Source organism: Urocampus carinirostris, chromosome 12, assembly GCF_059441175.1.
Source record: "Urocampus carinirostris isolate Australia breed hairy pipefish chromosome 12, RoL_Ucar_1.0, whole genome shotgun sequence".
NCBI lineage: Eukaryota > Metazoa > Chordata > Actinopteri > Syngnathiformes > Syngnathidae > Urocampus > Urocampus carinirostris.
In genome coordinates, this window is record NC_142360.1 from 9,078,004 (window position 1) to 9,091,875 (window position 13,872).

General features: G+C 38.9%; 1 protein-coding gene across 5 annotated transcripts in view; it reads right to left on the minus strand.

Annotated features, from left to right (window-relative positions):
- sema6bb (sema domain, transmembrane domain (TM), and cytoplasmic domain, (semaphorin) 6Bb) overlaps positions 1 to 13,872 on the minus strand; it is a 298,494-nt gene that overhangs the window by 41,900 nt on the left and 242,722 nt on the right. For all 5 annotated transcript variants that reach the window (XM_088349347.1, XM_088349350.1, XM_088349348.1 and 2 more), the window contains 2 exons: positions 13,204 to 13,344; positions 8,476 to 8,553 (listed from right to left, as the gene is read on the minus strand). In XM_088349347.1, the coding sequence (XP_088205473.1) occupies positions 8,476 to 8,553; positions 13,204 to 13,344 (219 nt within the window). The remainder of the gene's footprint in view (positions 1 to 8,475; positions 8,554 to 13,203; positions 13,345 to 13,872) is intronic.

Consider the following 13,872-nt stretch of genomic DNA (forward strand, 5'->3'; position numbering starts at 1 on the left):
AGAAAATAGGAAAAAGTAGCAAAAAAAAAAAAAAAAAAAAAACTGAAAAAAATGTGACCATGGTCAACCCAAATGCCCAAACACCCAAACAAGTTAAGGACCTCGGCAACCAAGTTGGTCATGCTTTCGTCCCTCCAGATGAAAGGGGACACAATAAAGCGGCCATGTCACTTGGGTCAGGGTGACACGACACACTTTTCTGTTCAACAGCAGGGCCCGACAGCTTTCACTGGTTTACCCCTGCCGTATCATACAGGTGCCCTTCCCATCCCCAAACATCCCACTATCCTTTCACAACACCTCTCCACTCATTCCTATCACCAACAAGAGCTCGAGCTTCAACTACATTCAGACCTCTTTCCTGCAGTGCACTCATAACACCATCCATCCATGTCAATCGCGGCTTTCCTCTTGGTCTCCTTCCATTTACTTTTTCTCTGGAGATCCTCTTCAACATTCGCTCCTCATCCATCCTCTGCATGTGTCCAAACCAACCAAGTATTCTCTTATCCATAAGCTTGCTCAGTTCCACGACTACCCCAGTTCTGTCTCTCACAATTTCATTTCTCACTCTATCCAATATTGTCACTCCTAACGTACTCCTCAGCAATTCATCTAAAAAACATTGAATTTCCTTCTCAAATCTGCGTTCAGGCTCCGAGTCTCTGTACCATCACCAACACAGTCGGCACAATCACACTCTCATACAGTCCTCTCTTAACATCCATACTCATACTCTTGTTGCTCATCACTCTCCTCAGAGCACCCAAAACCTTGATTCCTTGATTCACTCTGAGCAAGACCTCGAACTTCATTCCACCAACTACAGCCACACCACAACCCAAGTACCTAAAGCTTTCAACTTCTTCCAGCACCTGTTCATGCAACCTTATTTCTAACGCCATGCCCACTCCATCACGTGAACACTTCATCACCTTACTCTTCCCAACATTTACACATAACTTACGCCTATAACACACTCTTACCAACCTTCCTAATTTTTCTTCAGAATCAGGCACTAATAATAACAACATAATAGACATTATTTTATGCATGTGATCACAGAGTGGCTTGATGTCTATTGATTAATTTGTTTCGCTTTCTCATAGCTAACAACAGAGAATGACTGATGACAGTGTTTCCCAATGTCTTTTTAACATCTACAAAAAAAAAAAAAAAATATCCACTACGTTTGTGTTCAAGACATGTTCAATTTGACAGCTCAGGGGGTTCTTGGTCAAAACACTACAATATTTATACCAAAATGAATTTTTGCCAGCAGAAAACAAATGTTCCGGTTTTATTACACTCTCTTCCCAGAAGGTTCCTTCATCTATCATTCATGGCGGCGCCTGTCCAGTTTTGTAGTCATGGCGTGATAAATACGATGTCACAGAATGCTGGTGTACGAACCTCCATAAACTATTCAAAAACATCAATGATTTTGGGAGAACATTTTATTAAGGGTAAAATTTGGTCATTGTATTTTCTTTTTCAATTGAGTGGTAAAATTAAGGGGGCTCCTTGGGGTTCTCACAAAGGACAGATGAGGTACCCGCAGACCTGTTCTGAAAATGGCTAACCACTGCTGGTCTAGTCAATTAAAATGTTTTTTTTTGTTGTGCCTGAATGAGTTTGTTTAACCCTGTTTCCAATAATTTACCTAGTCATAACATAATATTAACAATATAGTAATTACATGATAAGTTCCAATTTTAGAAATGCTTGTATAGACACTCCCCTACTTACGAACATTTGACTTAAGTAAGACGGTAGATACGAACATCGTTCGGGATGTCGAAAAATATCTGGATATAGTTGTAAGTTAGATTTTGTATCGTGTGCACCTTTTTCCGATGACAGGACATCTCTGTGGTGCTTCTTTCCGCCGCTTCCGGCGTCAGGTGGCGCTGTGAGAGGTCACCCAGCATCCACCCGGGAGTAAAAAAAATCTGCTTCTACTTCCTAGTTCGTGTGTATACACACTGCACTGTATCTCTAGCACGCTAACACATTTGACATTTTTACTGGTTAATATCTCGTGCATCTATTCAATATGTTGTAAAGAAGAAAGAATAGGCGAGCCGTTTCTTTTGAAATGAAAATCTGAATAAGCTTTTTTATGGCCACTTTTTACCACGGAGGAGGACCTCTTGAAGCGAATCTTCCAAAAGTAAGTTAAACTTAACTTTATTTATTGTTATCGAACATATTATTTTATCTAATGTTTATATTTTTGTAAAAAATAATACAGGTTAATTATACAAGCCATAAACATACTTATATAAACCTTAAACATACAAAATATTGCAACAATTCTTACAAAATAATAAAATAACAAAGTAATAATCGGATTCAGATCTATTTCTGAAATTATATCTTTACCAAAATCTTCTAACTTTGCAAGGTGTTTGAAAATGAGTGGAAAAATCTACAGTTTATATTTGCACAAAATAAATTACAGGAAAAAATTTGGGGGTTCAGCTTCTTAACAAAAAGGTTCCTTAATCAGAATAATGCCATATGATGGGGTGAAGGGCTTTACTTTTACCTTGTGTACTCACATTAAAAAGGCAGAATACTAAAGGAAATTCATACCCAAAATATTAATAAAATGTGTACCAAAAAATAATTCAGCATAAAACAAAGGGGGCGTGCCCCCGACCACAGAAAGGCCTACGGCTGTGCCTTCATTCTCCTCTCTCACCCAATCACATTGTCCTCCTTTACTTACTTGATCTCTTCTGTTCAATTGGCGCCGTCTTGATAGTGTTTGAGAAGGACCACATCTCATTTTATTACAATTATTGCGTTCTATTACTTTTTTCCCCACAATAATGGGTCCCAAGAAAGTGAATGATGAGGGGAAGGAAAGCGGAGAACAAAAAGGAAGTGATTGCATCCATCCATTTTCTGCACCACTTATCTTCACTCGGGTTGCGGAAATAGTATATCAGTGTCAGGCATAAAAAAAGCTTTGACATTGTTTTATTACGAGCAATCAAGCCCAGCACAAAATTGACTTCCAGGTTACTCAGAACTTTGAAATGGATGGACCGACTGTGTCGCCTTTTGGACAGTTCCCAAATGTCCCAATTCACCATGTACCATAATGAAATCAGATAACATGAAGTTTTGAATGTAATTAAAACATCCAAGGCTATGTATTGATAAAATAATGATCTCACTTTACGTAATTATGTCAATTGGAGGGGCATTCTAAAATACACAACATTACGCAAATTTCTAATTTCTTTGGCTTTTTAACAAGTTTAGCAGCTTCAATGACCCGTACTGGGTATGAGATATCTACGACCATGCCCATAGAGGCATGATCAGATATCTAAGACCACGGCCATATAAAAAAGGACCTGATCGATATTTCACCCTATTATCTACTGCCACGTGGCTTGGCTGGGCGGGATTGCTCTGCGGCCTTGCGCTCAGCACGTAGGCCACACGTTGACACCCAACGGAGCACAAGACCAAATCTCTTTCCAACAACAAGTAAGAGGATGGTTTCAGATTTCACACCATGTTTGCTGGTTCTTGGGAATGAGCGTTTTTTTTCTTGTACAAGGGAATCTCCCCAAATCAACTAGCATTATAGCGTATCCTCTCGACACACAATGGCCACCCAGTTAATTATGAGGAAAACAACGGCCAAAAGTAGCTCATTAGTACTTTATTTAATATCACTCACATCTGACTTAAGAAGAAATAGGATAGAACAGTAAAAGTCAAAATCAGTTTGCGTCCCTCGAGGTCCAATTTGCACTAATTAGGCTATTTCATCAATATTTGATGAAACCTGGGGCGCACATCAAACTTTTGGTGCTTTCAAATGAGCGCTTGAGGTTTTGTTGGATACCTTTTTTTTTCAAAACCACTATTATAGATTTGCAACCGATTACTATATAGAGTGAGCAAGCTGGAAGTATTAAGTTGTTACTCCGTAAAATTGTTAAAAATATCAAATTGCTCGTTTTAGGTATAATTGTCTCACTTTACCGGAAAAAAAACGATGAAAACATGTATATTTAAAAAAAAAATCACTTAAAAAAAACCAAAACAACTAAACACTATTATTCTCCTCCAAAATAATTAGGAGATAAATTGCTTTCACATGAATGCAATGATACATTTAAGATTGAAGGGATAAAAAATACTCTTTCATAACCTTTAAAGGGAAGGTTTGGATGATGAACAGACAAAAACCTATATCCCTAGCAAAAAGTATGGAATCCTCAGCCTTGGACAAGTACTAACTCCGACATTTTATTCTGTAGAACAAACTCGGATAAAAAGTGTCATGATTACTGATGCGAATCACCTGAGCCTGCTCCTTTGGCGCCAGCTGCCTCGGACACTGATTGGCTCCCTGTCCTTACTTAAACCCACTCCTATCTGTCCCCTTTTGTCAGTCCTTCTGCGAATATCGTTTTTTTTCACGGCAAGCCCTTTCTCGACTCTGACTCACGCCTGTTCCGTTTTTTTTGCTCCTGTTTGTCTCCCGCTACGACCTGTTTTGATCTCAACCACGTCTGCTCTCCCGTCCCGATTTACGATCCGTTTTTGATCCCGACCACGTCTGCTCTCCTGTCCCGGCTTACGACTCGTTTCCAACCAGACCACGTCATGCTCTCCCAGTCCCGGCTACCGACCCGTTTTCCACCCCTGACACTGCTATCGCTCGCAACGGAAGATCCACTTCCGTGTTCGGATCACAAGCCGAGTACGAGAGCGACTTGCTTCCCGGGCTGAGCAAACACTGGTTCGTGGGTGCAGCCTTTCCTTGTTCCTTCAATAAAATAAGTTGTCAACGTTGCACGAGTGTGTCCTGTTTCCCTTCTGGTCCTGACAAAAAGCATGAAAAAATAATGACGTTTTTTTAAAAGTGCAACTCCTCGGCATTCAGAAACACTAAAAGAAACTAAGAAAAAACATTGCAATTTTCAGTAAATGTTACTTTGATTGAGCAAGTGCAAGGAAATAAATGGAAATCACATAATTTTGAGAAAAATATGGAATCATGAATCAAAACATATCACTTTTGTTGCACCACCTTTGGCTTTTATGACAGCTTGCAGTCTCTGAGGCATTGACTTAATTAGTGACAAACAGTATTCTTCATCAATCTGGTGAGAACTTTATTTAAATGAGGTTGCCAGATCAGTTTCCACCGCAGGTTTTCGATTGGGTTTAGATCTAAGCTATTTGTAGGCCATGACATTGACCGGATGCGTCTTTCTCTAAGGAATGTTTTCACAGTTTTTGCATTGTCATCTTGGAAAATGAGTTAATCATCTCCAAACATGCTATCAATTGAAGGACTAACTAAGAAAGCTGTTCAAAACGTGAATGTAAACTTGTGCATTTATTGCAGATTACACCACAGCGATCTCCCCAATACCTTTGCCTGACATGCAGCCCCATAGCATTAAGGATTGTGGGAATTTGGATGTTTTCTTTAGGCAGTCCTCTTTGTAAATCTCACTGAAACGGCACCAAGGAAAGTTCCAGCATCATCACCTTGTCCAATGCTGACTCTATACTGAAGATATAACCTATCATCCACAGTCGATGATTGACTCTTAGCCCATTGCTCATTGCAGTCTTGTTCTTTTGTGTTTAAGCGTCAACAGTGGTTTCCTTTCAGATTTCCTATGTGAAGATCCCTTTTTTGTTCGGGGATTTAGCACACTTCTGTCACATACATTGACTCCAACTTCCTCCCATTTACTCTTCATTTGTCTTGTTGTGCATTTTCTGTTTCCAAGACATATGGCCTTTAGTTGTTTGTCTTGATGCCTACAAGTCTTCCTTGACCTACTAGTACGCTTGACTTTAACAACCTTCCTCTGCTCTTTGTACTTGGTCGAAATCTTTGACACAGCTGACTGTGAACAGCCCACATCTTTGGCAACCAAACGAGTAGAGTCACCTACTTTAAGAACTTTGATGATCATGTCTTTGGTCTCAAGAGACATCTGTCTTGTTGGAACCATGATTTTTTTACTCAAAATTCAATGTTTTTTCCTCAGAATGGATTCCCTATTTATTTCCCTGCACTAGCTCTATAGAAGTAACATTTCCTGACCATTGAAAAGTTTTCTTTTAGTGTTTCTGAATGCTGCGATGTTGCACTTTGGAATGATTTTAATGATTGTTATCATGTTTGTGATGTGAGTTTTTTACGCGGAAAAAAATGTCAGAGTGAGGGCTTGACCATTGCTGGTGATTCCGTACTTTTTGCTAGGGGTTGTAGCTTAGGAGATACGTTTTTTTCCACATAACAATAATAAAAAAATGTGGAAAAATATCTGCCAAATCTTTTGTATGTGATCTGTAGCAGATGATTTGAGGTGTCAAGTTATTTTTAGTACACAAAAGTGCTGTGAGAGCACTAAAAAATACCCTATTTCTATTATGAGATAGTTTGATGGATGGGCATGAAAACAAATCCAAGCAAACGATAAATCCACAACTCTATTTCACGGATTTTAGCTCAATAATCAGTTTGAGTGAAATCTGACGCTGAAAAAGGTGGCGCTTGATTCGCCTCCCTTGCCTGAAGGAATCTCCCAGTAACTAGAAGCTGAATCGATCGGCGAGCGGGGCGGCCCCCTTAAATCAAATCGGGACAGCCGACGCAAAGGCCCTTCGCAGCCGGGGGTGTTCTTCACACGCTCGCCTTGTCTGTTTTCTTCGGCTCGTACTTTGTGTTCTTGCAGCTTCTAATTCGATGTGCTGTTTGGTTCGAGCGCGGCGGTGGAGGTGATTGGACATCCATATTGTATACACAGCGCTAAGTGAAAGAGGATGCGGTGGTAGCAATTCACATCTTTAATCGATAGCGAGAACGACAGGCCACTTAGACAGCAGAGATTTTCGTCTCCAAAGCAGGACTTGCAGACCATAATAGTAATTCGAATGAAGGAAATCCAGGAAAGAATCCAGGAAAGAAAAATACTGTAAACTTCGTAAGCATTCGTTTTCAGTTGATTCAAATTTTAGTGTATGAGTGTAGTACCACATTGTGCCACAACATGCTTGGCAGCACTGAGCTGCATTGTACTGAGTCAATCCAAAAAAATGTGGTCGCATGAGTGGGCACACACAATCTAAAGCAGAGGTCACAAACTTTATTGAAATTAAGTCTCTGTTATTGATTAGTGTGACAAGCTCCCAATTTTATATGCATTATTAGCTATTATAATAATAATAATAATAATTTCCTTTGTATTGTCATTCTTTGTAACAATGTACACAGAACGAAATGTCGATACACCTGACCCGTTGTAGCGGGTCGATGCAGCCGCAGCCAGAGGGCGCCGCCATTATACCAATTAGGTATGTCTCGGTCGAGGCGCGAACCAGCGACCTCCCAGTCTCATACTATTAACATGTTGTTCCAATGTTGTCATTTTAAAAAGATTATAATAGATTGGAGTGTGGCTTGGAAAGGATCAGGTGACTACAAAAACAGCTTCCAACAAAAAGGCACTGGATATTTCATAAAAATTCATATAAAAATGCTTATCATGTTACTGATTTCTTATACCTGGTTAGAAAACAGATACTACGATCCTTCGTTGACTGCGGTTTTTGAGGACAGTGCAACTCATTTTAGGCCAGTCGCAATGGCACGCTTCAGCTGCCCGAACCGTAAAAAAAAGCACTGTGCCTCTGCTCTCAGCAATAGTTGACCAGGGACCAGAGATCCTGGCCAAAACATTGCGGTTCATTTTAGATGGGTCAGAAACGCAGGCCTTTCTCAAAAGTGGCTTACTCCCTGCTCGCAGTAATATGGGATTGGGGCTAATGGATCACAGCTGCACAGGTGCTGTTTAGGTTGAGACGGAAAGAACAGAAGAAAAGAGCTGCTACGCATGACACCAATTTTCTGTCGCTGGATAATGGATCAAGGCCAAAACAATGCAACTCATATTATGCAGGTCACTATGGCATTCTTCAGCAACCCGACCTGGAAAAAAATAGGTGCTCTGCCAGCCCATGCTCTCATCATTAGTTGCCTAAGGATATTGGATGGCAGCGAAAACATCGTAGTTTATTTTAGACGGGCCAGAAGAGCAGACCTCTAGACAAAAAAGCCTTCATCCCCGCTCGCAGCAGTATGGGATTGGGGATAATGGATCCAAGCTGCACGGGTAATGTTTAGGTTGAGACGGAAAGAACAGAAAAAAGGAGCTGGTACGCATGACACCAATTTGCTGTCTCAGCCCCCGCTCACAGTAATAGTCGACTGGTGATAACGGATCGTGGCTGCGCCAGTGCAGTTCACTATTATATTGGATATATTGGATATTTATGCCATATCGCCCAAGATCAACTTAAAAGCATATGAAAAGCATATTCATGTCGAAACACCCATGAGAATTTACATTCTATGTTATCATTATTCTAGAAGCAGTAATGGAGAAAATAATGCAGTTTTTTAGAGAACGTTGTTACCTGGTTCCAGGGCGCAGGAACGAGCAGGTGCTTCCTCTGGTCCAGCCGCAGTACGGGTCCCTGGAGGCGATGCAGTTCCTGTGCAGGAAAACATAACGTCACACTGGCAACAGGAGTTGGAAGGCAATAATAGACCTGCGCCTCTTTTAGCTTCATTATCCCTTTCCAAGCATGAAATGATTTGAAGGATTGATTTTTCCAACTCGCCTGAGAGTTTCAGAAGGGCTTTGCAGCTGTGTAAATTTCATTTATTGCTGCTTACAGTACAGAGAATCGAGATGGAAATTAGTTTTCAAGTTTTAGTGAGGATATATTTGAATAGATCTTACCTTACATTGTGTCGTTTGAATTTTCTTATCTAAATATAGATATAATTTCAACATGTTTAATATGTGACGAGAATAGTAAAAACTGGTACTAAAGATGCCATCCGGGTTTTGTTTTACAGTAAGGAACTAGAAATTACAATGAATGAATGAAAACTTTATTTTGAACATTAAAATAAAAACAGAACAAAAACAATAACTCAACAACAAAATAATGTTACATAACATGTTCGAAGAGGAGTAATAAGAAGCAGATGCTTATTTTCCCTACCCCTTCATCTTCCCTATTAAATAAACCAATGATAATACCAACAATAGGAATACTATTAATAATAACAGTTATGATACAACAATAGCAACAATAACAACAAAGTTAACCATTGTTGTAGACACACTATACCCAACCTCTCGTATCACTCATACCCTTCTTCATCTCTGTATTCCGCCAGTAATGCTTTTTTGTATTTTGTATCGTATTGTTTGATCTCGTCTTGTAAATTGTTCCTAAGTTTGACTCCACACACAGACACACACATAATTTTCCTGGTTGTTCTCACCTTTGGGATTATGAATTCAATACAGTCCCTTAAGTTATAATTTCCCTCTTTCCGAATAAATAATTTTTGGATGTTCTCTGGCACTGTTTTTGTTGACCTTAACTAGCTGTTGTGCAGTGGAATATTTTACTAAATCATACAATTTTAATAATTTGGACTGCAGGAATTAAATGTTAGTATGATCTCGATATCCTACCCTGTGTATGGTTCTAATTGCACGTTTTTGGAGGATAAAAGGGGCTGTAGTGAACTTTTGTAATTATTGCGCCAGACTTCTGCACAATATGTTAAGTATGGCAGAACTAGAGAACAATATAATAAATACAATGCATTATGTTTAAAAGGAATTTGGGTTTATTAATTATTGAAATGCTTTTAGATACCTTAGTTTGTATGTGTCTGATATGTGTTTTCCACTTAAGTTATTGTCTATTATGACCCCCAAAAACTTAATTTAATAAAGCTGCCATCATTTACAGAACCAATACCTTGCTTTATCAATCCTTGCTCTAGATTTCTGCCAAATACTGAAGTCTGGCATAGCACTCTTAAAAAAATATATGTTAAAATTGGACCGATCCATTACTTTAGATTAATTAAATCAAACTCACTGGGTTGTTTTATATGAAAACTATCACATTCATTTTAGTTTTATTAACAAAATTACCAAGTTTTCAGGTTTTTACACCACATCACACTATATATAACCCAAATTGACGGAAATTTTGGGGGGTGGAACAACCCAAATTAGGGTAACTCATTTAAAAAAAAAAATTGGCCCATTTTTGTAGGTATTAATTCTTTTTTTTAATAAAGGGACACCATGTAATAGCTGACCACTAGATGTCGCTGTATTTTGTAATACTGTAAGGGAAATTATGGTTTAATTGTGCCTAATATGCTTATACTTTTATACTCTTATACTCTTATACTTTTATATATTTTTATAGCATATTCATGAAGTGTGTTTTTTACAAATCTATGTTATACTAAATAAGTGTTTGGTTTTACGAAATTAAGTTGTCTTCAGAGGCACACATCTTCAAGGTCAAAAGAATAAGTTTCCTAGACACCAACAAGGTGTCTCTCATTAAAAAGCTAAAACTTGAAAGGCCACTATAAGTTCCCCAGGATACTCCTCATGCTAGCTTATCCTCAAAAGTTGCTTAACGAAGCCAAAGATTATATCCAGGTGCTGTTTGTTTCCTGCAACAATTGTATCTTCTTGGGGCCTGCTAACTATTTATCAAGGTGGACTTCGTTTTTAGTGCCGGGAAGCCCACTTGCCTTCTCACATTACAAGTCTGCTCGAGAGCTTGCCTCCTACATTTACTGAGACGCATTGTGTTATAAAGTTTCACTATCCTTATTGCTCATTCATTATACTCGCACGCCATCTAGCGACCAACATTATACACTGCATTTAAACATGTGATTCCTGTCGAAACCAATCAGATGTGTTGTTTAGTTCTTGTGTTTTTCAATAAATGAGCCTCCTGCCATGAGCGGAGCGGGATTTCTTCCTGATCCGATCCTGGAAGCGCGCGCCTCAGATGGAAGGGCTATCAAAAACCTAAATCCCCGAATTAGAATGTGTTCTTTTCTTCATCCTAACACAATCTCAAGTTATAACCTTGACAAATACAACCGAAAAAGAGGGCAAAAATCACAAGAAAACAACCTACAGAGACTCAAAGAGACCAAACCCCATCATTTTTCTCCTCATTATTTTGCCAAGCCTTTTTCCAAGAAAATAAAAAATAAAAAGAAAATAAATAAGAGAAAATAAGATTAAGGAAAAGTAAAGGAAAAGAAAAAAGACAAAAAGAAAAAAAAAGGAAAATCACAAAGGAAGAAAAGAAGAAAAAGACAGAAAAAAGGGAAAGAAAAATGGAAAATAGAAAGAAAAAATGCCAAATAAACCAAAATAAAAGAAAAATATTGGTAGTAAAAAAGAAAGAACATTGTAGAAAAATACAAGAGAATAGGAAAAACAAGAGAAAGAAATCATAAAAAAATACACAAAAAAGGGGAAAAAAATGTACCGTATTTTCCGCACTATATGGCGCACCGGGTTATAGGGCGCACCCCGAAAAAATAGTTTTTGGTCCTATTTTGACATATATAAGACGCACCGGATTATAAGGCGCTACAATGGGAACGTGGACAAAACAGTCAGATAGTTCAGTCCAACTTATTACCCCCTTAACATTCCCAAAGCTTGCAAAGACGCAAATACGTGTTGAGAACACGTGCGGATGCGGTGTCCGTACGATGTCACTCAAATGCATCGTTCCATCATTTGGAAGGTTAAAGTCTTGGGATTCAAGAAATGATAACCATTCCTTCGTATCTATTTTCTTTTTTGCTCGCAACTTTACTGTGCATATGACAATAAACACTTGGAATTGAGTTTAATTTAAAAATAGACACTCCATTCTATCCATTATCTGCACCGCTTATCACAGAAACATCGAGTTCAGTCTGAAACAAGACAATATAAAACCGGGAATAGCTCACCGAAGTCATTGTGTTCATAATAATGTGCAGGCAATGTCCTCTTATATCCGTGAGGGTAGTAAATCCAGGAGAATACAATGTTTACAAATACAGAATAGAAAAAAATGCTTTCTCTATGCCATCGGCCACATGCTATACGCATTCATCTTTTTCGGCCAATTGCAGGCTTTGTTTCGCTGTTTAAGCCAATGGCAGCCTGTACATTATAAAAAGGATCCGCCTCTTGACCTCCGAATAACATTAGCCAATAGTGATCGATTCAACTGATGATTGACACATCTTTTTTGGCCAATTGCAGGCTTTGTTTGCCGTTTGAGCCAATGGCAGTCTGTAAATGATAACAAGGATCCGCCTCTTGACCTCCGAATAACTTTAGCCAATAGTGATCGATTCAACTGATGATTGACACATTGGTTAGCCAATGAAACGCCGGTAAATAAATCCCACCATCCACCGCGTACTACTTGGCGTTCGGGGGAAAATCGAGTCGGCGGCTGCAAGTTAGTTGGAAAACTTAATGTTGATCCATAAATAAGGCGCATTGTATTATAAGGCGCATGGTCAGCTTTTGAAAAAAATAAAGGCTTTTAGGTGCGCCTTATAGTGCGGAAAATACGGTAGTTATTTGCCACCAATTTTGCTCCTTCTAAAGGGACAGTGAGGATTGCTTGTAATGCACTGAAAACGAGCGCCACAAAGCAAAATAATACAAACGACGGTGACACAAACTATACCATTTTTATTTTCATTTTTTTGGGGGTAATTGTAGCAACAGGATGGCGGACAAATATGTCAGCTCCATTTAGGTCAGGCTCATATGTAAAACGAATGCAAATTTTTAAATCTACGAGTATTTAACAATTCACGTTTGCACGATAGTTTAATTATCTTTGCTTATTTTTTAAATCAATGGGCGGTTGCTTGGTTGGATCTCTTAACCACTATGGTTGTAGGGGCACCATTCTGTGGGGTGTGTCTTGAGAAAGTACAGCCTGGTGGCGCCCATCCTTCTCGAAGCCACCCAGTCTATTGTTTTTTTTGTTTTGTTTTTTAATAAAATACATTTTTAATAAGCACTACGAGCTGTTAAATAAAACACAATGTCGTTTTAAAGGAGGTTTTTGTTTCATAACATCACAGAAGTAAGGGTCAATTAAGCTCAAGTAATGGATCAGACCTGACTATCCACAAATTTGGTTACATTCCGCTCAACTGTTTTAAAAGTGCATCACTCTTCCATCTCCAATTGTTATCCATTTATTAGAACTTGAGTTTTCACTTATTGACTTCTTAATTGAAAGCATGGCTACAAGCGGCCGACTCACTTGATGCAGCGAGAGTAGAGCTGGCATCGTGCCACGGGTACTCTCACAATGCAGGAGGTGAAGGCCAATATGAGAGAGTGGCTGGCGCGATCCAAACTCAGGGACAAGAGTTGCCTGGCAAGAGGAGAGTCACCAGAGCACCTGCCATGAAACACACAAAAAAATGCATGAGGCCATCTTGAATCCTTTAAGCAAAGACAAAGAAATAAGAAAAAATATTGGCGAGTCAATGAGAAAACAGTAATATTAAAAAGGGCACAGGAATACCGAGAGGCCCAAAAATGGGTTGTGTGCAATGTTCCCTCTAAGCTTCTACGAGTCTGAGTAATCACAAAATGTCTGTGAGTTTCACTTAGGACAGGGGTCTTTGTAAGGGAGATTATAGTTTGACTATAGTTTGGATGTGCCTTTGTATGATTTTCTCCTCAAAAGTACCTTAACGAAGCCAAAGATTATATCCTGGTGCTGTTTGTATTCTTAAAACAATTGTATCATCTTGTGGCCGGCTAACTTTTAATCAAGATGTCCTTCACTTAAGTGCCAGGAAGTTTGGTCACAAGCTTGCCTCCCCTGAAATATTCCCTTGACTTTACAATCACTCATTGTTATTTTATTTTACAAAAGTTTCACTTTTCTTACTGTTCATTTATTGTGCTTGCATGCCATCTA